This window comes from Rhinolophus sinicus, linkage group LG03 (genome assembly GCF_036562045.2).
Source record: "Rhinolophus sinicus isolate RSC01 linkage group LG03, ASM3656204v1, whole genome shotgun sequence".
Taxonomy (NCBI): domain Eukaryota; kingdom Metazoa; phylum Chordata; class Mammalia; order Chiroptera; family Rhinolophidae; genus Rhinolophus; species Rhinolophus sinicus.
In genome coordinates, this window is record NC_133753.1 from 158,618,437 (window position 1) to 158,644,500 (window position 26,064).

The 26,064-nt window shown below is 38.0% G+C and overlaps 1 protein-coding gene and 1 long non-coding RNA gene across 5 annotated transcripts in view; one reads left to right on the plus strand and one right to left on the minus strand.

Moving 5' to 3' along the window:
• The window catches only part of RGS7BP (regulator of G protein signaling 7 binding protein), a 92,965-nt gene that overhangs the window by 11,845 nt on the left and 55,056 nt on the right, over positions 1 to 26,064 (minus strand). For all 4 annotated transcript variants that reach the window (XM_019743792.2, XM_019743787.2, XM_019743781.2 and 1 more), the window contains exons 3-5: positions 21,013 to 21,143; positions 5,947 to 6,094; positions 2,839 to 2,909 (exon numbers count right to left, since the gene is read on the minus strand). In XM_019743792.2, coding sequence (XP_019599351.1) covers positions 2,839 to 2,909; positions 5,947 to 6,094; positions 21,013 to 21,143 — 350 coding nt within the window. The remainder of the gene's footprint in view (positions 1 to 2,838; positions 2,910 to 5,946; positions 6,095 to 21,012; positions 21,144 to 26,064) is intronic.
• Positions 5,489 to 26,064, plus strand: part of LOC141570702 (uncharacterized) — a 43,161-nt gene continuing 22,585 nt past the window's right edge. The window contains exon 1 of the long non-coding RNA XR_012495118.1: positions 5,489 to 5,691. This is a non-coding gene — a long non-coding RNA (uncharacterized LOC141570702). The remainder of the gene's footprint in view (positions 5,692 to 26,064) is intronic.

Below are 26,064 nucleotides of genomic sequence, written 5' to 3' on the forward strand. Positions count from 1 at the left end.
AAAATATTTACATTATACTTTTTATGATGATAAAAATGTCTTAAGGAAACAAAATGAAATTTCTCTTTTTCCATTAATGCATGGCTCAAACACTGCTGGATGAATTTTCCCTAAATATAGAGGGAACGTTTCAGAGGGCTTGATTTAGAACAGGGTGCTATAAGGCATACCCAAAATTCAGACTGCAGCACCCTGGGCAGCCACTCTCCTGGCAGCAGAATGTGAAGTACAGTGAGGGCCCATGAGCTCTTGATAGGGGTTGACTTGCCAAACATCATATTAGGACACTAAGGATAGCTTCAGACATGAGCCCCAAATCCAAAGTCTCGGGGATCAGTGTTCTGAACCTCAGGCTGAAGATCAACTTTCATGGACTATGCCCCCATAATTAGCTTCAGAGCGAGTGGTTCAGAGCAGAGATTGTTCTGTTTGATAATGATTTGGAGTTTTCCTGAGCTGGGTTGGATGGGCCAGCTGGTAAATAATAGCAACAACCACAACAACAAAGCATGTGTTGAATGTTTGTTCTCTGTATGTCAGTAGTAAATATATGGCATGGATTGTTTCACTTAATCCTCACAACAATTTTCTGAACTAAGTGATACTATTATCTCTTTTTCAGGGATGAGGAAATGGAAATTTCCAGAAGTTAAACAACTCGTTCCAGAGCATAAAGTTGGTAAGTTGCAGAGCCAGCATTCAGACGCAAAGCTAGCCTTAATCTAGAGTCCCTGGTCCCAACCAATGCTTATTTCTAGTAACAAACTTGCATGCTGGGGTCACATATAGTAAAACACTGCTTTCTTAAAATATGACAGGTCTCCAAGACACTACACCCATGGCTCACACCAGCCAGCCTGGGTCAGCAGGCCCGTCAGGGGTGCTTCTGGTTCACTGATGCACCGCACCCCCTGCCTCTTATTTCCTGACATGCTGCCTCCATCCATTCGAATCAGGCCACACCTTGGCATCTTCGTCTGGTGTTCTCACTTCTACTTCTCCACCTTCTGCCACGCTGTTCCCTGAGCTGAGAGGCACTCCATCTTTGCTGCCAAATCCTCTCCGTCCTTGCTCGGAGGCAGGCAGCACCCTGCTCCCCCACTCCCAGGCTTTGCTCAGTGGAAGCAAAGGACTTTCTTTCTTGCCTCTAAAACCCTTTTCCCCACCCTCTGTGCACCACTCTCTGAAACTGATGCTTTACTTCAGGCTGCTCCGGCCACCTATGCTTAGTAAACGTGCTTATTTTTAGTCCTTTGTACATAGCTGCAGACCCTGGGGCTGCAAAGTTGGGTCCACATTTAACGAACATTTATTGTTCATGGTCTAGGAATCGCTCTAGGTATTGGAGATACAATAGTTAACAGAAGCTTAGAGGCCCCTTCCCCACAGAACTTACATTCTAGTGAATATCCCCTTTCTCTTTCTGTGTTAGGATGTATACTCCTATAGGATAGCTCTGGAGATAGCCTGCCTGGGCTCACATCCAGCCTTTCTACTTACTGTCTGTGTGACCTTAGCCAAGTTAGTTAACCTCTCTGTGCCTCAGTTTCCTGTAAATTGGGAAACATTAATAGCAATTCTCTCAAATGTGTTATTAGAATTAAATAAGTTAATAATCTACGGTATTAAGGATAGTGGCTGTGATATTGTGATTTATATAAGAAATAGGTATTTGATCTTCCTCTTCCAGGTACAGACCTCCTAAAACTCTTGAAATTTCCTAAGTGACCAGAGCCCAAAAGGAGTCTTTTTTTATGTTAATGAGGCAACTTTTAGAAAACACCTAAAGATGGGGGCTGGTTGCCAGGAGAACCAATTGGAGGGTTGGAACCTTCAGTCCCATCCAGGGAAGGGAGAGGAAGGGGCAGGAGATTGAGTTCAAGCTCCGAGGGCCAATGATTTAATCAATCATGCCTGTGTACCTCCATAAAAATCCAAAAGGATGGGGTTCCACCGGCTTCGAGGTTGGTGAACATGGTGAGATTTGGGGAGAGTTGGTACACTTAGAGAGAGACGGAAACTCTCATCCTTTCCCCGTACCTTGCCTATGTATCTCTTCCACCTGGCTGTTCCTGAGTTATGCTCTTTTATGATAAACCAGTGATCTGGTAAGTAACATCTTTCTCTGAGTTCTGTGAGCTGCTCTAGCAAATTAAGGTGACAACTTGGATTTGCAATTGGTGTTTGAAGTGTGTATGTGTGGGGGCAATCTTCTAGGACAAAGCCCTTAACTTGTGGGATCTGCTTTTATTTTCAGGTAGTGTCAGAATTCAGTTGAATTGTAGGACACCCAGCTGGCATCGGAGACTTGCCTGGTAGTATGGAAGCCACATGGGAATTGGCTGCATAATCACAGTGGCACACTGTAAGTTCTCAATGTATGTTCATTATTACTATTATTTCTTTAGATAATTAAATGTGTAGATGTTAGGGAACTTCCTTTGGCAGTAGTCTTAAATCTCCTCCACTAGGCTGTAAACTCCTTAGAGGCAAGGACCAAGTCTTCCTTCCTTTTGTGTTTGCCACACCTGGTATAGTGCTTTCCACAGCATGGGCAATAAATCAATGCTCTTGACTGACAGGGCCAGTGGAGAAGGTGTCTGTTTTGAGGTCAGAGTATATCTCAGCTACTACCCTCAGGCAAAACTGTGTTCACCTGAGGGACTCCACTCTCATTAGCACATTTTCTTGAGGAAAGACAAATGCATGCTCAGTGTTTTCTATTGTTTGTGTAAAAAAACCAAAAAAACAAAACTTGCTTTGATTCCTCTAGAAACAAGACCCAAGGCTATCACGTTAAAAACATCCTCTGCCTCAAAAAGAAATGGCAAGACTCACCTTGATTTTTCAGTGGTAAAGGCATAGTTTCCCTGAGTTTGCTTAAAAGGTTTTTCATTTCTCGCATGTCTCTGTAAAATTGATAAAAAGAAAAAATAATCAGCTGTAAATTTTTGAAATGCAATCTCAAACACTCTGTTCTATGAGACAACTAAAGGATAAAAGTCTGTGATTAAATTGTACTAGCTCTAGTTTCCAACAGGCAAATATTGAATTTATTTTGCTTTTATAAGAAAAACATCTGAGATAGGTTGGCTCTGGAAGGGAAGAGAGCTACTCTGGCAAACATTTCCATAGGGCATTCTGCTTAGGAGCCCTCATCTCTCTGTCTTCAGTTGGATCTGGCTGAGATTAGAGAAGAGCTTCTGATCATGAAGATAATACTTCAGATTTCCAAGGGGAGGCAAAGGGAACACAACCAGAATAACAGAGGGAGGAGTTACCCTGGGCAAAGCTGAGACTGGGTGATGATGCTCTAAGGCTTTATGGTCAGACAGCTTTTGTGGTTGTGTAGGTTCACTCGCTGTTGGCTAAAGTCACCATGATTGGAATTCGGTGCAGCACAGGTATTAAGCATTTATAGGACCAACAGTTATTCAACTGACTTGGGATGATGGGAGAGTATGACAAATTCTAAAACTGTCAGTGGATGAAACAGAGAAAGAGAGAGAGAGATGGAGAGAGAGGGGTACCTGGAACAGCTGGGTCTTCTTCTAGCCACTGACATATATGTGTGCCACTGCACACCTCCAACATCCTCTCTCATCTCAGAGTATGTATGATCATAAAAACCGCAGAACTATAGAGTAGGATGCCATCTTAGGGGGCTTCTAGTCTGGGATAGGGGGCAAGTTGGACTTTTCAAATCCTTGGCACAGTGGTTCCCCACATGTTGAGGTGATTGTCCAATGGAATTAGCACTCTTAAAATCCCGGGGGGCAGTGGTAGATTCATTGAAAAGAGCACATGCATCTTTTAGTTAATTCTCAAATAGGCAAGCAATAGCAAGCACCAAGAGTTTAAGAAACTTTGGGGGGTAGGATGATCCTAAATCTGAGGAAATTCTATCTGTGAACAGATTTTTCTTCTGCCATTTGAGGAAAGAGAGCCACCGTTTAATTTGAGGTTTAAAATTCCTCTGTCCATTTCATGAAACACAACTATTCTGGTGAGCATGGTTTGAGGACCACTTGTCTTAGGGAGACCAGAGACCCCATGGGGTCTCCTCCTCAAGGATAGACTAATAGGTGAAGAGGAAGGGCGGATTGGAAAAGGAGGGGAAAGCAGCTGCGGATCGGTAGAAATACACCTGTAACAATGTTCAGAATGCTTTCCCCCAATTGGGAGGATGTGTCAATGGAGCACTGCATACTGACAAGGCCCAAAGGGTGTTTCTAAAAGGAGAGTAGGGAGGGGCTGAGGAGGGAGAAGGAGGGCAGAAGTGCAAGGGACACAATCAGTAAAATTCCCAAGGGTAGATGGGATGGTTGGGCAGCGGGAGGCACAAGGTGGGAAAGGGCTAGGAATGCAATATGTGCGATTGAGGCAAGGTCTCCCTGGAAAGCACTAATTCTCAGCCTTGGCTGCTACAGGCGAGATTTACTTTATGCTGAGGCCCCCACCGCCGACCCCCACCCCCGCCCCGTGAGAGCCCGATTTGGTTGGTTTACAGTGGGACTCAGTCATCAACGTTTTTAAAAAGCCCTCTTTGTGATTTTAGTGTGCAGCTCAGTGTGAGAGCCACTGATCTCTTAGGGCAGAGAGACCGAGGAACTGAGGAAACCACCTTCCCAGACAGGTCTATGTGTCGCCGTCTCTCAGTCATTCCGATCTCCTTGAACCTGAATCCAGGCTTTTAGGCAGAAGTGAAACACTGCCACTCTGTGGGCTATATTCTCCTATTCTGATTGCCAGCCGCAACTTGTTTTCTACAAGCGTGCAGGGCTTGGATATAGCTTCTGTGCAAGGTTTCTGAAAAGGAAAAAAGCTTTGCGGATGGATTATGTCCTGACCATGGCACTCTGGCAGATATTTCTTCCTGGGAATAGAGCAAAGCATTTTCTATTTTATAAATTAGAATAAATCACTCCCTCGTCATTTGTCTATAGTTCTATCAAACCGTGCCAAACAGCTTTATTGTTTGAATTGTTGGATTTCCAAGCTTATGCAAAATCCAAGTTTTATTAATAGTACATAATTACCACATGCTTCAATTTTCTATAAACACAGAAATTTGGTAATTAGGTTTAGAATTATATTACAATCTGAAAGTAGAACCACAATGGCTATAAATGCCCTTGTGTGTTACATTTCTAAAAATAAGAAAAATAAGATGTTCATTATCTTGTCAATGACTCAACCCCACACGCACAGAGCACTTGGTGGGACTGCCCAGTGTTCGTTCAGCTGCTTTGTGCTGACTCCCGGGGACATTAGCAGCAAAGGACAAGATATTAGTGTGAAGGCCAATAAACAAGGACCTCGTTCTTCTGCCTCATGGAATGGCATTTTTAGCATCTAGATGAGACATGACACTTACTGTATTATCATTGTCCCCTTTCCCCCAAGTGAAATGGAATAATTGTAGAATTTCTTCTTCCCAAGAAACTCCCTCTGAGAGTAACTGTTAAGACAAATGCATTAACTCGCTTTGACCACTAAGGGGCCCTCATCTACATTCCGGGAGAATAAGAGAAGGGAGTCCTGTGAAAAGCTATTCAGGAAATTAGACAGAACGCTCCGCCCCTGACTGGCAGCTGCTAAGCAGGCCATTCCATGCACCTGAAATCCGAGAATTTACAGCCGGCGTCTTTGCATAATTTGGGTACCCGGCCCAGTGAGAGAGCTGTGATGGTATGTAGATCCAACTTTCTCCCCTTCCGAGGAAGCACATTTTCATTTCCATGGAGACGCAATGGGGTGGAGTGGGTGAGCGCAGCGCTGGGAGTCCGCTCTCGTGCTACTATTCCGCGCAGGATCTGGACCCCTTCCCTTCCCACAACTCAGTTTCCTGAGAGCTGTTTCTGAGAAAATCTTGACTCCTTGTAGCCCCGAAAAGTGTTAAGTGGAGGAGGATTGGCAGTCTATTTAGGGTACCTTCCCACTTACCTTTCAGTGTTCTCAATGTCTGTGGAAACCTGCCAGCAATGTTGCTGAATATCTACGGGGGATGATGCGGAGTCCTCTAGAGCAGGTGTTTCAGCACTCTCCTCAATTTTGCTATCCAAGCTCTTGGTTCCCCCTCCAGGCTCCTTTCCTAAGGGGTGGGGGTGTTGGTAAAGAAAAGGGGATAAGAAATCATAAATGCAACTTGCATACCCAAGATGTCGTTGCAAAGGTTGGCTATGCTTTGAGTCAAATACTCCATTAACACTAATAACTTTCCAAATACTAAAATAATTTATATATGTATATATGTGTGTGTGTATATATGTATATATATATATATATATATATATATATACACACACACATATATATACACACACATATATATACACATACACTTACATATATACACATATATATAGTGTATGTGTGTGTGTGGCATGTTTTCACAACATTCTGGGAAAGATAGCTTGAGGTCAATGCAACCTGAAGATCAAGATAAAAGGAAGGGCTCTGTCTTTGATGGAATATTGGTGCTCTGTTACCCTTTCTTAGTGAGTTTGACCAGGTTAGCTTGGGGTGGGGGATGCAATCTGGGAAACCGTGCTGCTTTTGGTCCTCAGGTGCAGGGGCAGGTAAGAGGGCCAGGAGCAGGGACTCCAGCAGGAAGAGTGGGAGCTCTTGCTGTTCTCTCTGACTCTGACACAGGCTCTCTTGTGGAAAGCGCAGAGACTGGACCAGCCGTCCATTGCTTCTTTAGTGTATCCTCCTATGAGGAAAGAGCCAGGCCTCAAGATCTAGCCTTACTCTGCTGAGACCATGAAGTGCCATCAACTAAAGTGCTATGTCCTGGGGAGTGGTCCATAGAAATGCATTGCCAATCCACTAAGACTTGTATTTACCAGGACTGATCTCAAGTGAATAAATCAACGTTTTTCTGGCAACAAATCTCCAAAGTTGTTCAGCCATAATTTGTATGAAATTAAATGACGTGGCTTAGGTGTCTTCTGTTAATGTCTTTTTCTGCTTTGAACCTTAGTGCATTCACGCTCGGGTATCCTGGTACCAAGGGAATGGCCTATGAGACCTGAGAACTGGGGTTTAAACCTACCTTTGTCAGCCATTCATTCACTCACTCATTCAGTCACTCATGTACAAATATTTTTTGAATGTCGGCTAAGTACCAGGTATTGGTCTTGATGCTAGAGATATAGAGATGAAAGACAGACATAGTCTTTGTCTCATGGAGTGTAAAGAGCTGGATAGATGATTTAAAAAATTATACAAATAATACAACTCTGTTATATAAATTATGTAGCCTGGAAAAAAAGGATGGCTATACTCTTTTACTTGGTCATCCTGTTTTATTTGTATTATGTGGATACAGCTTTAGACTAGGTAAGAAATTGCTACAGCCCATGTCATTGAATATTCGTGATACAGCAGTTACACCTGGTTACCTCTTAACTCAGTTTCCCTAATCCTGGTGGGATTGTTTTTGCATGTTTTTAAAAAACAAAACAAATAAACAGAAAATGAAACAAACTTGTGAAGAGGATGGTTGTTCATAGTAAAATCTAACAGGAAGCTTTCCCCTTTGATTCCCAATCTGAAGGGAATTAGCAAAAATCTCATCCCCGTAATTGCTAACTGATATGGTAGCAACACAAGGAGAAAGAGACAAGCAATTAAGTGGTAATTAACTGTACACCATTCATCAGCCTGTAGTAGATATGGACCTCTGAATATTCAGCCAAAGCACAAACACCAGTTTACTGATGAGAACTTTTAATCCTTTTGTGGGTATTTTATGCACATTGATCCTGCGTAATGGAATTGCTTTTCTAATTTTATGGTATGCTGTTGGGTAGAAATTAATTAAGCACATAATTTAGCATATTACATTTCACAGTTGGAGGGCATTGACCTCTTAAAAGCATTTGTAGTATGCTTCCTGGTAGAGTACAGCAAATGCAGTCCATTTGCTACCCACCTCTGGGCAGGGTCAGCCTTTTGATGGGAGTCTGAGCCAGGGCTTCTGAGATCTGAGAGAGGGACAAAAGGGGGCTCTCCCAAAACAGCCTTCTGCTTTTCAAAATTCAGGAGGATAGGGCCATCTGAAAGCATACGTGGCTCATATTACACTACTGTGGGATTGAAATGTCTCGGAGAATGGAGTATGGTAGCAAAACAATTCACTCTCAGATGGAATTCTCTGCTCTGTGGGCTCTGAGGCCACAGTGGCCCCAGTTCTCTGGTCCGGACTATAGAGCCCAAAGCTTTTATTCCAATGAGAACAGTGGAGGAAACAAGCTGGTGTGGTGTGATGTTTCTTCTTTGAGTCCTCTCTCTACCTTCTTCACATATACACCGTTTACAAGAAAGGCGTGAAGAGAATCCAATCCACAACCACTTTGTTTATACTTACTGCCTGCAATAATTCTACTTATATAAGACAAATACCATTCTGTAACTTTTACAAAGTTAAACAACTATTCATGTATTCCTGAAACATGCCTATGAGCTTGCAATGGCCAGTAATATCCTCATTTTTAGTGACTAGATCTAGCTCTGCTAATGTGGATGAACAAAAATGAAAACCTTGGATGTTGGACTTGCAGTTTAGTACTTTCTGTCACTTTACAAAATCTCTGCAGAATTTTGATCATATTGTATCTTCTCTGACTGAAACGTATTCAAAGACAGAAGAGATCAATATGAATTTAAAAGGTTTTTCAACTTCAGAATATATATGGAGTCAAGATTTATCTGCAAGTAGATAATTGCTGTCATTTATTGATAACACTTTTGTGCTGGGCATCCCTTCCCACTACAGAATTTATCACTATCAAAAATTATCTAACTAATGTATTTGCTAAGTAGTTTATGGATGCCCTCCCTAACCCCACCCTCATCTCCCATCTCCAAACTAGATATGTATAGTCTGTGAGGCTAGGAACTTCATGTTTTCTTCAATTCTAGAAGCCCACTATGAAGAGCCAAGCCTTATACATAGTAGGATTTCAATAGAAATATAGCATTTAAAAAGTTAATTATACTACGTATGTTGTACACATTGCTTTGCCATGTTAGTATGGTTAGAGATACTTTCATGTGAGTGCATTTTGATTGATTTCATGCTTTTAAATGGATAGAGTAGTATTCCGTAGTAAGGAATTTAGATTGTAATTGTTCCCTTTCTCTGCAATATGCCAGTATTTGTATAGGACAGATCCTTTGAAGTAGAAAACTGGACAAAGCATATGTACTCACAGTTTGTAGTTTATATATATTGCCACACTGACCTCTAAAAAGTTCATGCTAATTTACACTTCACTTTCACCAACAGTAAATGAAAGGACCCATTTCCCCACACCTTTGCCAGAACGTCATCGTATTATCAATATTTAATTTTTGTAATCTGATGGAGGAAAATAGATCTTATTGCAGTTTTATTTTTCATTTCCTTAATTACTATTGAGATAAAATTTATTTTTGTATGTTAATTGGCCACTCATATTTCTTCTTTTTTACACTTCTATTCATATCATTTGCCCATTTAAACAATGGGATTATCTTTCTTGTTGATTTGTAAGGGTTCTCTTTTATAATAAATGATACAATATAATGGATACTGATCATGTTATATATACTGCTTATATCTCTTAGCATCATATGTCTTAATTTTATTTATAATATATGTGTACATAAGTTAGTATTTTTATGATCAAAGTTGCTCATCTTTTTCCTTTATGTCTTTGGCTTTATGTTTTATCTATATTTTCTTCTAATACTTATACAGTTTTAAAATGGTCAGCCTTTTAATTCATATGTAATTTATTTTTACTTATGGTATGATGTAGTGATCTAAATTTGTATTTCAAATAAAGAATCAATTGCTCCAAACCCATTTACTGACTTTACTATTGATGTTTCTGCTCTTTCTTATATATTAAGTTCCAGTATAAATGTGGGTCTTTTTCTGGCCATACTCTTCTATTTCATATTTATTCATTTGTTTATCTTTATGCTAGTTCCATGATATTTTACTTATCATGGTTTTAGTATATGGTAGGTAAAGTTCTCCTTCATTGTTCTTTAAAATATTTTTTGAGTCCACTGTAAGTAAAACTATAAGTTACTACCATCTGGGAGTTGGACCTTTAGTAAGGGATGAATCATTGATTACATTTTCAGTATTGTTTGGGTTTAATGGTTTATTCAAAATTTTTGCTTTTCTTGAGTTAATTTTATTAATTCATGTGCCTAGAAGATCATCTACTGCATAACATTTTTAAGAGTATAAAGTTGAATATGGTTTTCTCTTATAATTGTTTCACATATGTTATGCTGTATATTTAGGACTCTTAATTTCTTTGTATACCATTTATTGGATTCCATATCTTCCACTTTCTTGGATTCAGTTTTTATTTTGTTGGAGCATATACTTGACTAATTATTTCAGAGGAGATCTGTGGAATGCAAAATTTCTTAGTCTTTATATGATTGAAAATACTTCCCCTGCCCCCCTCTCTCCTTCCCTCCCACCCCCCTCTCTCTTCATACTTAAATTTTAATTGGCTGGATATGGAAATCTATGTTTAAGCTAAGTTTCTCTCAGAACTTGGATGATACTGTTTTCTCATCTTCTATCTATATCCAGTGATGCATTATACGATGCATTTATGGCTCTCTGAAAAAATTTTAGGATGTTATCTTTAAATTTTTGAGTTATGAAATGGCTTTTAAATATGTCGAGGTATGTGTTCTTTTTATATTAATCTTTTTGGGCATTTGATTGGCACTTCCAATAAATTCCCTTCCATTTTAATTTTGAAAATTAGCAAACCTACAGAAAATTTGCAAGAATAATACAGTGGGTACCCAAATATTCTAGTTTCACCAATTGTTAATATTTAGCCATATTTTCTTTTCTCTTTCAGTCTCTCTGTCTTTTTTCTATGTCTTTCTTATATACATATATGTATGTGTGTGTTTATGTATATGTATATAGGTTTCATATATATTATGTTGATTATATATAATTTTCACATATAAAATTATATATAATATATATTTTTTTCATGAACCATTTAAGAGTGAGTTGCAGACATTAATAATACTTTATTTTTATTACTTCAGCATATAATTCTTAGAAGACAAGGGTGTTTTCCTACATAACATCTTGACAATTATCGCACCAAAAAAATTAACTTTGATTAAATAGGATTAAATTCAATTTGATGCAATATTATTATTTAATATATAGTCTATATTCAAATTTCCACAGTTATTCCAATAATGTCCTTTATAGTTGTTTTTTAAACTCAGCAGATCAAATTAAGGATTATACACTTCATTTAGTTGATCTGTTTATTTTCCTTTTATCTAGGACAGCATCCTTGTCTTTTTTTTTTTTGTCTTTCATGTCATTAATATTATTGAAGGAAGAGTCCAAACCAGTTGTTTTATAGAATGTCTTTTAACTTGGATTTGTCTGATTATTTCCACATGTCTAGATTCAGAATAAACATTTTTGGCAAAGATATTATAGATGCGATTTTGTATCCTTCTTAGTACATTGTGTCAGAAAGCACATGAATCAGTTTGTCACACTATTCATGATGTTAGTTAAAAGTATTATTGATTTCTTGGTTAAGGTGGTTTCTGTGAGCTTTTATCGTTGTAGATGCAGCCTTTTCCCTTTGTAATTATTAAGTAGACTGTGGAGTAATTCATTGATATATTATGGCTTTTTCAATTTAAATCTTTCTTTAGGTTTGGGAATTTTTTTCTATTGATTATCTCTCTCTCTCTATTATCTCTATTCTTTCAGAATTCCTATTTCATATTGGAGTCTCTGGATCTATCATCTATGTTTCTTAACTATTCCCCCTATTCCATATTTATTCTGGGAGCTGAATTCTGGGAGAATACTTTGATTTGATCTTTCAGTTCACTATTTTAGGCTCTCAGTGTTTCCATTATAATCTTAAGAACTGTGAAGGGTCTGAGTGAGATTTTTCACTCTACCTGTGAGTTAGCCGGCCACAGTTTCATGGATACTGGAAACAGACATGAGACTTGAGGTCAGAGACAAAGACAGTTTATTACTCACACAATAGCACTAGCCGAAGTATCAGTGTTGGTTTCTTGAGTCCCACAAGGAGACACAAAAAGGGCCAGATAATACCTGTAGACACAGGGGGCTGTGTGACAGGCGAGGAATCTTGAGCTCAGGGATCCTGAATCTTTTATAAGCATGTCTGCTTTTTTCTCCAGAGGGAAATATTTTCATTACACTGAATAGTAAGCATGCCTTGCTCTGGAGGGAGACACTGTCTCTATTTTCCAAGGCATTCACTAAATAAACATCCTTGAAAAGATAGTGTAAAACAAAGGGCAGTCAGTGCCTTGCTTTGAAAGACGTGCAGAAATGCACAAGAGTGAAGGAGAATTGTCTTCCAACAGTAATCCATCTACTGAGTTTTTATTTGATTGATAACATTTTTATTTACAACAAACCTGGCTGCTTCCTTTTTATTGTAGACAATTATTATTTTATGGGTATGAGAGACTCATAAGTCACTTTGAGACTATTGATTACATATATTTAAAATTCTTCATCTGTTTCCACTTTAAAATTTGTTCTTCAAGTATTCGTTGTTTATTTGTTGCATTTGGCATCTCCCCGTCAGGGTGTTGGTTTTTCCTAAAAAATCTAGTCTTTCCTGGATATGTATCTATTCAGATTTGACTTTGAGAACCTCTGTTTGCCTGTCATTCTGATTACGGTATCCTCCTTCTGGTTATTGTGGAGAAGGGTCAGGATGTTTGGCTGGACAATGTGTGTTTAAAGCTTGTCTTCTGGGTGCTTCTCATCTCTAGTGATAAGAGACCTGGGCATTCAGCCTATTTCGGGAGGCTGATGCCTGCTCTGAGGTTTCTGTTTAAAGCTCCTACTCCAATGAGATATACTGAATAGCTTATCCTGGAAAAAACACTGGAGTCATGTGCTTACTTTCTGTTTCTTCTATAGCTGTCCTTCTAGGGACTTGGAGTTATTTCACACTCTGCTCTGCTTTGCTGCCCAGTCCTGACACACACACCAGACGTCCTCTTGGGGCACACAGTGATGCTCTGTGTTGCTCAGTGTGGGGCAGCCCAGCTTTTCCTTGATACAATTTCAAACACTAATCTCCCTGACAACAGTTCCAATTTCTTGTGATTTGTGTTTGTTGATTCCAAGTTTGAAGTAGCTCTGGAATTGATTTCATTTTTGCAGTAATTTTCTCCTGTATGAATTTCTTTTGTTTCTTCTTGAGTTTCTTATCAGCTATGGTTTCCTCTATTTATATCCACCAATCCAATCCCAATTACTTTCTAGCTTTGAGAAATTCCTCAAAAGTTCTGGTCACCCTTCGTGTTTTTCAGGGGCATGGGAGATTGTTCTGTGTTTGCCAATCTCTCTTTTCCTCTTACAAGTAGGAGGAGCCATGTAACAGAGTTATGGCCAATAGATTCTAAGCAGGAGTGATGTATGCCTCTTACAGATTGGCTCCTAAAAATCCTCTCATATGAGGATTTTAATGCTTTCTTTTCTCCCCTTGGCCATTGAATGGATGTGGAGAATAAAAAGAGAAACACTGCCCACCCCACCCCTGCTCTGGCATTGGACTGTGACATGGATAAGTAATGAACTCTTATGGTTTTAATCCATTGAGATTTGGTGTTGTTTCATGCAGCAAATATCTTATATCCTGACAAATATAAGAAATAATATGGATTTATTTTTTTTCATTATATCTTTCCCCTCATTATTTCAATGGATTCTCAGGAGGAGGGAAAATACTATATGCATGAGTTCAGACCAACATTTCTAGACAAGCTTTTCCTCCAAGTATACTCCCTTTCTTTTGACAACCCATACAGAATGAAAGCAATTCACTCACTTGTTCAATAATTATTAATTGAAACTCTACTCTGCTCCAGACACTGTGCTAAATGCTGAGGGTACAATGGTGGATACATTCAAGGTGATCAAATCTAGAGGACAACAGACAAGAAACCAGGCAATTACCCCTCAATATGTACGTGCTATAATCTGTGCCATGGAAATGCTTGGGGGACACACTGGGTGAGCAGCAACCCAGCCTGGGAAGGCCAGGAAAAGCTTTCTATAGGAAGTCCCACCTCAGTTACAAGCCACAGGAAGCAAAGAGGTAGACCGGGTCAATGAGATGGGTGTGGGGTGGGGTAACGTGGGTAAACTGTTCCAGGCAGAGGGTGCAACTGGAAAGAACTTGCAACTTAAGGTTCTTTCAAGTAGTTCAAGATGCCTTGAGTGTGGTAAGGCAGAGTATGGGGTGGAGGGCAGGTAGGTGGGCATTGCTGGTGACAGATAATTAGAGATTAGAGGGTCAGTTCATAGATTCTTCTGAACCACATTAAGGAGTCGGCAGAGGAGTACCCCACAAATGTAGACAGTGGCCAGTTTGAGTTCTGCATCCTCAGCTTCCCCACTTTGACCAGTTGTCCTTAGAATCGAGCACCTGTTCTCTGACATCAGGTGGGCTCTTAGGAGAGGGGTCAACCTTCTTCCAAATGGTATCTTCAAGTCAATTTTATTTCATCCAAGAAAGTGAATATGCATTTAAAATCATTTCACTTCTTATTATGAAATGAAAATCTCTGTCCCCTGAAAAATCAATTTCAGGCCTCAGTGAACAAATATTTGCTCAGAGAGGGGATGGAGGTAGGGGAGGAGAGCCTTTAGAGCACCTTGAAATAACTCTAAGCTGGCTTCATCACTGTTTAGAACTAAGACAGCCAAAAGTTGGCCGCTTTCCTCAGGGCCTTGTAAAGCTTTCTGCTTCCAGCTCCTTTGGGATTTCCATGTATTTTTAGCCTGTTTATGGATAATATAATAGGCATGTTTGAGGAAATGTTAAGGGAAACCACCCATGAAGCACATACCAGTTTGGAAGCCTGGTTATTCTTATATTCGTGAGAAATGGTCAGTAGTTTAGGAGGAATATAAACACATCTGATTGTGGGGCAGCCTCCAGAGCACCACAAAGCACCCTCAGCCTGAGAAATCCTAGGCAGTGACCCCAGAAGATGGGGCTGGGGTCATTTAGAGTGGAGATCTTCTGCCACACTTCACTCTAGAGACCAACTTTCCGTCTCTTGATCACTTATTTTTCCCACCCTCTTTCTTTTTCCCACTTCCATTCCTTCTTGCTTTCTTGCTAGTGTTCAGCCTCCCAGTGACAAAGGGAATTCTGTCATAGACAGTGTCTCTTTGGAGGCCTTGAGTTTGGCCTCTAGTGTCCAGCAAAGTCAGTTTTATACATTTGCATAAGTTTCCCCAGGAATCAAAACAAAACAAACCAATCTTCTCTGAGCCAATAACGTATCTCTGCACTATCATTTCCTTGATGGCAGGGGCAAATTTCCTATGTCCTTTATATTCCCGACATATTATCTGCTCTGATACTACGCCCAGGGCAGCTTTCAGGACAATTTTCATACTGACTGTGAACAACAAAATAAACACAGGTTACATGAGATGCATGGAAGCTTATCCAAGTAGTTATTCTCACTCTCATGCATTTTCATAACTGATAGGTACTTTGCAATTCCATACACTGTGAAACAAACGGGAAATATAGGCTGTTAACTAATCCGCTTTTACTCTCTTGCATTTCTAAAAAGCATGTAATTTAAATAGAAATAAGTTACATTAATTCAGTTGTTTACCTATATTAAGAAGTAGTTTCAAATGCTTTTCTATAGCATGGAAAGAAGTTATTCACAGTGCCATAAAACACATATTGGAAAATAATAATTATATACAGAGCTCCATTCTTGCCCATATACAGGGAAGTGAACATTTTCCAATTCGGAAAAGATACAGAGCTTCCCTTCGCTCCCACTTCCCTAAATCCTACTCTGGGCTTCCTATGGCACAAAACTTGCATCACTGCTCCCAAAGTTTCAGCCATCTTGGTGGCTGCAAGTAGGTGATGGAGAAAGCAGATGCAAGGGCACCATTGTAGCACAGGAAAAGAGCAGGCCATGGGAGACACATTTAGAAAGGAGGCTCTTATCGTGCCATTTCCGCCTCTTATTGTAAAGCAGAACAATCTGCAAGTGGTATTTACTGTACAATTAATTAATTTCAACTTTCTTGTAATGGGTATCTAAGGCTAAATCATGCTCCTTTTGTATCACATGAATACTGCTTTTTATTTTTTTTCACTAAATATAATCATTTCTTAGTAAGAATTAAACTTCTTTACCCCAAGTAAAATGTTTTATAAATCATTAAATGATCTATGGAGGTAACTTACCCTCCTATGTTAAAAGTAACTCTCTGAACTTAGTGCTATTTTGGTAAGAAGTTAAATACAATGGACTTTAGCCATTAAACATGGTATTTTGAGGCATGCACACTAATCATTAAATAAGCCAAATCTGTGGATAAAATTTAATCAACCATGATACTCTTCTGCATTTCTCCATTTGATATGTTTTCTTGCCCTTCTCCAATGTAGCTTAATGGGAAATGGTCTGGTAGAGAGGAACAATCACAAACTTTGCACCAGGAGAAGTGTGTTGTGTGACCTTGGGCAAGTTACCTCTTTTAGCTGTGGGGTCTTCATCTATAAAATGGGGGAAATGATGCTGAAGGAAAAATGAAATACCATGTAAAAAGTACCTGACAAATAGAAGGTATACATTCAGTGGAAGCTATTATCATTGCTATTATTCTGCTCCTCACTTGACATCTGCTTTGACAAAAGACGATAAATATGGTGTCCTCCTAACTGGCATACGAAGACACGAAGATAGAGTAATAATAGATGGTTTCAGATCCCCCTTAGATTCCAGAAGTTGGTCTCATTTACATTCTTCAAGCAGCATAAGTTTGTTATGGTCTTGGGTCCTTTACATTAGATACCAATGTTTATGAGGTTGTTTCAAATCTCGCATTACAAACTATCTCCTCAGAGTTTTGACCATCTCTGATAAAGTAGCCACCCAGTCCGTCACTTTCTATTACATCACCTATTCTAATTATTGACATTGCATTTGTTAGTATTTTGGATTTCTGAACCTTTGATTTTTTGAAACTATTTCTCTGCACGTGACTATATCCTCCACAGGAACAGGGATCTCTTCACCTTTGATCACCGCTGCCTCCCAGTACCTGGTACAGTGCCTTACATATGATAGGTGCTCAATAGTATTTGTGCAAAGAATGAATGCATGTTTCCACTCAGACTTGGAATCATAGTCTATTTTAAGATTTATTCTGCTTCATTTCTTCTAACCTACTGTTCTATTTTAGTATCAACTGCCTCATTACATTGGAAAAGAAAGTCTTATGGCTTTATTCCATTTCTGTCTATATGTTGCTTGTTTCTTTTATTAGTGTGGGTCATTTCCTTTTCTTAATGTGATGCTGAAAACACTGGAGTCTTTACTGCTCATATTCTCTTCTTTGTCTTGAGTTCATCCTGTATTTTGCTGGATAGCAGTTCATTAATTTCTCATTAGAGTATCTTGAGCTCTCAGCTCCCACTAGATTTTGAATTAAGATTTTTCAACTTTTAACATTTTTATTTCCCTTTTATGATTACATTTCCTCTGCATATTTTTATCTTTGTATTGTTCATAGTGGTACATTTCAGGAGAAGAATCCCTTATTTCTGGAGGAGGATGGGAAAGTGGTAGACCTGCAAAGGACCTGGGGATAATTAATTTTGCTGTAAGCTATGGCAGAAAGGCGGAGCAGAGTCAGAGAGGGCCACTGACAAGTGAGGTAAGATGAGAACAAAGGTGGAAAGAGAAAGGTGAAATGTGAAGGGGAGTTGCACTGGAGTGTTCCATCGTCTGTGCTCCTTTCAGAATGGGAATGTTGCCAAAACTGATTGAGTGGGGAGAGAATGTGAGAGAGAGGAAAGCCATGGCCACAATAGCAAGATCATTCAATTCTCTTAGAAACCTGGCTCCACTTTCTGCCAACAGAATGAATGAAACCTGCAATCTCATTTCCTCTGGTGGCAGGAAACAGGCATTAATGGTCAATGTGATACATGGACTCAGTTATGGGAAAAGATTTCCTACCAACCTAACTGTGAGTGAGAGCAACTATTTTTCACTGTAAACATAGGAATTAAACTTTGTCAAGCAATGGTACAATCTACAACTTAAAGTGTTAGAATATGCAACTATAAAATGTCTAAAATTATACTCATTTGTCATCTTCTTGAAACAAACAGTTTTTCAAAACCACACCCTGCATGGGATAACCCAATAGCCTTTATAAAATGTGGATTTTACCTCACATTTTGGTAATTTAATTTTGTTGGCCATGAAAAAGAAGGAAATCATTTTAGTAGTCTTTTTCTTCTTCTTCTTCTCCTTCTCCTTCTCCTTCTTTTTTCTTTTTTGCAATACCACGATGTTGTAAAGTATAAAAGATTTCCAAGTACTGGGTTGTACCAATCAAACTTATGAGACAGCAAACATTCAGAAGCATTGCACATGGAATAAGCATGAAGATCCACTGAAGATATTAAGGACTAGGGATAATTATAATTTGCTTAAGTGGCAGAGAAGGACAATCTTCATTACAAAATTCATGCTCACTGAAGGAGCTTTCAAATGATTTGAGGCTTATTTTTCCCAGAAAGAAATCATACTTTTTGTCCCTACAGTGACCTTGTGTCCCCTTTTTCTCCAAAGAGTAAACTCATGACTACTCAATGCAACAGTAAAACTAAATGTGACATATGATAATTTCTGGACTTCTGGTGATAGCCAGGGAAGTGATTAGAAATAAAAATAAATTAAAAGTACAGATAACTGTGAAACAATTTGGTTTCAGTATCTAATCTCAAAGAAAAATTGACCAGAGACTCTCATACACAGCCAACCTTAATGATGCGATTATAATTCCTTTCCTTTTCTTGATGGAAAAGAAATAGTGAAGAAGAGGGGAATGGCCAACCTGTAACACTCACACAGAGTGAGAAGAAATGCGCTAATCTAAAGGTTACCAAAACATCAGTTTTTATCATAGCATTAAAGGAAACATACCAGAAAGAGATTCTAAGCAGAAAGACATTTTTAGTGTTACAGGCTAGAATGGGAGTCACTAATTCCCCTAAGACTCTGAGGACTATTTGACTTTATTTTCCATCCTTTCTTCCTTCCTAACTTCTTTCCTTCCTTCTTTCCTTCTTTCCTTCCTTTCTTCTTTCCTTCCTTCCTTCCTTCCTTCCTTCCTTCCTTCCTTCCTTCCTTCTTTCCTTCCTTCCGTCCTTCTTTCCTACCTTCTTTCCTACCTGCTTTCTTTCCTTCCTTCCTTTTCTTTCTTTCCTCCTTCCCTCCCTCCCTCCTTCCCTTCCTTTCTAAAGGAAGCTGGAAGCCAGGAGGATAAAGCTGTAGTAACATAGGTTAGACTTGATGGTGGCCTAGGAGTAGAAATGGGTAAAAAGATTAAGGAGATATTAGAAGCTAATAGTCAACATGAATTATAAATTATTAAATTTGGGGTTTAGGGTAGTAGAACTCAAGGATGACTAGTAGCATATAGTAGTTGACTGATAAATATGTGTTAAATGAATGAATGAAAAAAAGAAAGGTTTATAACGTGGACACTGGGTGATTGGCGGTACACTGATTATGCAAAATAGCATAATCTTGTTTTTTATCCTGCTGTGTGCATACGTATGTGTATACACAAGATTTGATTTTTACAAGTACTTTATCATGTCATTTCGCGCCCCCCCCCCACAAAATTGCATGCTCATCTGATTTCAAATCTCTACTTCAACTGTTTCTGAAATATCTTTGGTTTTTTTTAAATTAAAGTTTATTGGGGGTGACAAGTGTTAGTTCTGTTCCTTTCCTTACCTGAACCCTATCTTCACAACCCAGCTCAAGTCCTACACTTTCTACAAGATTTCCCCTGAGTATTAGAGTATATTGACCTTTCCTATCTCTGAATTTAAAATCATAGGCAAGTATCACATTCTATCTACCCCCAATTTTCCTGAGCTCAAGCATAAAATGTTTGCATTCAGGAGTTCCCAATAAATTATTGTTCAATGAATTAAAGAAAATATAGTTGAATCCTTCAGTAATGGAAACTTTTGGCTTCCTCCCAGCATCCACTCCATTGCACCCTCTCCCATCATGGGTGGGTTGACCCTCTCCTAGTTCCAGGAATGGGCCTTGATTGTCTAAACTGGTCAGTATAATTCTATCCCTCTGTCCATAGTGATTGGTTCAAGTGAAGACCCATGATCTGACCTGGTCCAATCAGAATGAAGCTCATCATGTTTGCTAGTCTATAGTGGGGAGAAGTTTTGTCTTTTTATGGATCCCGTGGTATGCAGATATGATGACTGGAACTGATGCAATGAGTTTGCTAATGTGGGGGAAGGCAGCCTGAGGATAAAGCCAACACCCAGGAGAAGCCAGAGTATCACTGAGAATGGGAGTCAATAGTCTGATTAGACCATGCTGAAGCCACTGCCAATGCTGGAGGCTTCAGCCATTTCAGCCAATATATTCCCTTTATAGTTTAAGCGTGGTAATGAGATTTTCTGTTATTAATATGTCTCCCTATTGTTTGTTGAGTTTCCCCTATTTTTAAATCTTTGGAATACAATATGTAATTTGTCTTCTTGCAAGCTAATTCATTTAGGGAAATAGCAGCAAGCTTGGATAGCATTTACTAGCCTAATAAGATCATTATATATATTTTGATGTCTGTGCTGATTCTAACCAGCCTTGTTCACAAGTGGTAATCTAAGAAATTGAGAACTGTTTCTACCACAATTTCTGTTCAAGGTGATCAGTGTTCTTATGCACTTAGTACTGATATTGACTTATATTATTAATTTATATCAAACATTTCCTGAAAATTTGCATCCATTCTAATTGTGTGTAGATAGACATATAGTGCATATAGGTACTTTGCAAAAGATGAGTATTTGTTTCACATTCCTCAGTGTTTAAGGCAATATATTAAATGTAGATAGATACCTTTTCGATGAAACTGAAGAGACCCCAGCAAGCATATGGATTTTAGCATCTCTGTTGTGTACATTTCTAAGCAGCACTGCAGCTGGATATAAAGCCGACAGATTTCTGGATGGATCTCACCATCTTCCGGGCTGCAACAGAATGAAAGAAAAACGCTGTGAACATTCTCAGGATTTCACTCATCAGCCATTTACCTTAGCTCTGTGGGGAAAAATGCTCAATAAATCTTCTTTAAAGCTTTGAGTCTTCCTACTTTCAACACAGGACTTCCTGCTTTCAAACCAATGACCAATGTCATAGTTCTTACATAAGTGTCTTTCTGACTAACTGCTTTAATTTTTTTTCCCTCTTCAGCAGCAGATTTCTGCTGAGAGCTTAAAATCACAAATGTTTTAAGTAATTTTCAATGTAAATGTTGGAACAAATTCCAAAATATATTTAAACCGTAAAAATATTCTTGCTTGCAAAAGAGATTAAAAACTCTTATTTGCAGAGAAACTAATAAAGAGCTCTTCAATCACAGTTATAAGATTGCACTTTAATATTAAGACCCTAGCATAATATGATTAGAGAGCCAAAAGACAAATTATTTTTATAAAGGACTTTCGTCTCAGTCTAAAGGATAGTTCTTTATTGTTTGCTATGGTTAATTTATGAGAGGCCAAATGTTTTTAATGAAAACATAAAAATTTTATGAGAAGAGAAAAGTAATAAGATTCTAATAATTATGCTTAATAATCTAAAGCTAAATAAACACTAAACTTATGTTTCACATATTTTTCTGAAGTCCTCGAACCTTTCTACTAACTACGATGATAAAACGTAAATGTGAACATACTAAAACATGCAGTGATCACTTTTCTTTTCTGGTTAAGAAGAAAGGAGTTACTTGTCCATAAAACTCTTCTACATGCAACTAAATTAGCATGTATTGAAAAAAGCAAACTAAACAAAAAGGATAAAGTTTAGAGATAGATTAGAAATGGAAGAAGCCTAAAAATGAATCCTTGTCAGTTGTCCTAATGTGTCATCTTTACTTCTATCCTCATTCATTTAAAATGCAATGAAATCTGATTAAATAATGCAGTGTTTGGACTTGATTCCTTTGCAAAGTGGGCCAGTGGCAAAATGTCAGAGGTAATTATCAGGAAAAAAATTGGGTAAAAATTATTTAAGTTCTGGAATCACAGTAAAAACAATTTGTATTTACATATCACTTTACAATGACAGTTTTCATTTTCAGTACTTATTTAGTAGACGAGCAGTTTGTCTAACTGTGGCTTATATAACACCAGAAAATGCAAAATTCTTTGCCTCGGTACCAATGATGACTGCACAACCATTCTGTCTTTCCTGTGTCAGAAAGAACAAAGTGACTCAAAAGAGCTTACATGCAAAATGTGGCTTTACCTGAAAAATAAAAGACTACATTATTTTCTCATTGTGTCTCACAGATCCAGCCCTAGGCCAGCATTGGAAGCTATGGCAAAAGTCCTGGACTTTCTTTCTGAACTTCCTCCCACAGGTGCCTTCCACCCTTAAGCTGTCCTCCTGATACCTGGAATTCCTCCACATCCCTACCCCCAACCCCACACTGCCCAGCTACACACACACAGCATCTCACTATTTCATATCATTTCAGCCTTTCAAAATGTCTCTGACTATGTCCCATCTTCTCATTGCCCTGCTAGACTCTGAAGGGATAATGGGCATTAATGGTTTGTGTAATAAAAAGCTATCCTGGGCTATTACCTGCTAATACATTGATTTTGATAGAAAAATCTGAAGGTTATAAGGTTATGTCTTATTCCAAAGACAGGCTGGAAGGAAAATATTTTAAGGCAGGCAGGTCTTTTCTGTGCTGCTTCATCATTCCAATCCTAGCTGCCTATTTTCACCTACGCATGACATTGGCCCTGGTGGCTCATATGCAGACAAAAAAAACACGAAAAAAAAGAAAAAAAAAACACCTAAAATGAATCTGTTGTATGTATATTTGATAAGTAGGACAATTAGGCAGTACATTGTCATCCCAAGCCATGAAGTATTCTTATTTTCAAAAGTACAAAATACGTGCCTCGTGGCTTAATTCCAAAAATATGCAAACCTCCTATATAGATGACATTTTATGTAATTTAAAGAAATAGCTACCATATTAACATATCTTTAGAGTCAGCATATTGTGTTTATTATTTTATAGCTAGATAGAGAGAGATAAAGCAATGTATTAAGTGCTTCTTAAAAAGGTAAGTCAAAACAGAGATTAAAATGCCTAATTCATAACATTGCCTTGGGTGCGATCTCCCTAATGCCTCTGTAATCAATGGAGATTCTAGTAACTGTGGAACCATTTTGCCCTTTCTAAATGTTATGGGAAGGAATTAAACAGGACCTCCAGAAATACAATCTGCCAAACAAAAATTAATTGATGCTAAAACTTCATTACAAATTTTCTGCTTAAAAGATTGATACATATACTTGGAGATTATTCTTTTATACCTGGGAAAATTGAAGTATAGGGAAAGAAAGGAACTAGTTAAAGAGCTAGGGCTAAGTTATCCTTCATGTCAGTGTTTCACAATGCCTTGATCAGGTTACAATAACCTCAAGACTTATAAATTCTCTCCCACTTTAAAGCACTAAGCTGTATTACAGCTATTAATTACTGAAAGTTCATTAAAAGGCAAATTGTCAAATGGGTTATAACGTGTCTAATGTTATAAGCAGTGGACTGATATACATTTCTGAGAATCATTAAGAGTAGGTTATTTTCCTAACAAATGACCAAGAGTGAGCACAAGGAGAATGGAGGAAAAGCCAAGAAAATAGCAATTTAAAAGCTTGAAAATTCCTAGGGATAAATTATAAAGCCTAAGGAAACATTTACATTAAAATAAAATTAGGCCTATGGACGTCCTCCAGGAACTGGAAGCAACTTAACTTGGAGGTAACTTTAACACATATTACTTATGCTTAGTCTAAAATGATTCCCTCTTCTTCATCAAAGTTTAGGTCTATGAGACTCACCCCTGAGGTGATGCTCACTCAATTTTGTCAAAGAAATTTTATGAGTTAGTGACTAGATTTTGATTATTTATTTATTTATTTATTTATTTATTTACTTATTTATTTTTCTATTATGTGTAAGTCAAGAGCTAACCTGATCATTTTGATTATTTTGAAAGCCTTAGTATTGATAGCAAAACACCCATAAAATGAACTTCAACAATAGCTCAGCCATTTAGAGCTCAAGTTGAATGCAAAAACATTTAAAATAACTGCCAAATTATGAATTTTTCAATCAACTCTTTAAGGACAAAAATTAGGATTTAATGTCTTAATCATATGGTTTAAGAAACCTGAATTGGTATAGTAATAGGGGTACGTGAATACATATATTGCCTAAGTTGTCCCTTGATGATGGAAATGCTTTCTATTGTGGATATTCTTATTTTGTAAATCAAAAATGAATATGATGAACATCCATCAGAATGGCTAAAATTAAAAAGACTGACCATGCCAAATGATGATATGGAGCAACGGAAACTCTCAGGAATTATTGGTGGGGATTAAAATGGTACAAGTCCTTTGAAAATAGTTTTGGAACTTTCCTATAAAACTAAACATACACCTACCCGATGACCTGGCAATTTCATTTCTAGTTATTTATCCAAGAGAAATGAAAATATTCACAACAATATTTCTATAAAAGTGTTCATAGTAGTTTTATTACAATAACCACAAAATGGAAACAAGTCAGATATCTGTCAGGAGGAAAGAGCATAAAGCAATTAGTATATACCTGCAACAGAATAATACTGAACAATGAAAAAGGAGTAAACTCATATACAAAACAACACAGATAGATCTCAAAAGCATGATCTTGAGCAAGAAAATCCTTAACACAAAAGAGTAAATACTGTCTGACACAATTTCGATGAAGTTGTAAAACAGATAAAACTAATTGATAGTGACAAATATTAGAATAGTGGTTGGGAAGGAATTGACTGAGAATGGTCAAGAAGGGAGGAAACTTTCTGGGGTAAGGGTAATACTCTGTATCTAGATAGAGCTTTGAGTTACATGGGCGTATACATTTGGCAAAACTTACTGAGTGGTACACTTAAGATTTGTGCATTTGATTGTATGTAAATTACACCTAAATAAAGAAAACCATAAGAAAATATTGAATTCTAGTTAATGATATGCATGCTGAATGGTTTAGGGGTAAATTTTACTGATGTCTGCAACTTCAGAAAAATAATGTGGATTGCTGGTTGGACAGAAGGATGAACAGACAGGTAGATATGAGGTAAAGCAAGTATAATAAAATGTTAATTGTAGAAGATAGGTGATGGGCATTTCCTTGATGTTCAAGGATTTACATTTCCCCCAAATAATTACATGGTATAGATGGAACAAAATAACTGAGAATGTTTATAACTAGTAAGGTCAAGTTCAGAAGTGAACAACATATTGGGGATTTTGGTTACAGAATGCCTTGGCCCTGAGTCTATCTGTTCTTTTGCCAAGTTTGCCAGACTTTGGTGTTCTGTGCAACTGCTAATAGCTTTTAGAAACCAGCAAAATGTTTGTCGTTTTGAAAGTCTGTCCCTCATGTAACGGTTTATATATTTAGTTGAAGGCAGCAAGATACAATAAAAGGAAAATGGGTCTGGAGTCAGAAAACTCAGCTCTATATATAGACTTTGCTGCTTAGAATTGTGATCTTAGGAAAACCACTTAACTTCTCTGGAACTCAGTTTCCTCAGCTGTGAAGCATGGATAACAACTCTTTGTGACTGAAGTATCTCAAGGTTGTTGCAAGGATCAAATGAGATCATGTGTGGGAAAACAAGTAAAAACTGTGAGGGACTGTTAGTGGTTGGCTGCAATCCATCTTAACACATCAAAGTTGTGTTTACTTAGCCTTACACTTGCCGTAGAGTCTTTAGTTTTAAAAATTATCTGCTATTCTATAACATTTTTTTATTTGCTTACAGCTCCTAAATGTGGACTTTGGTTAAATAAACATGCCATTAGGCTGAGAAA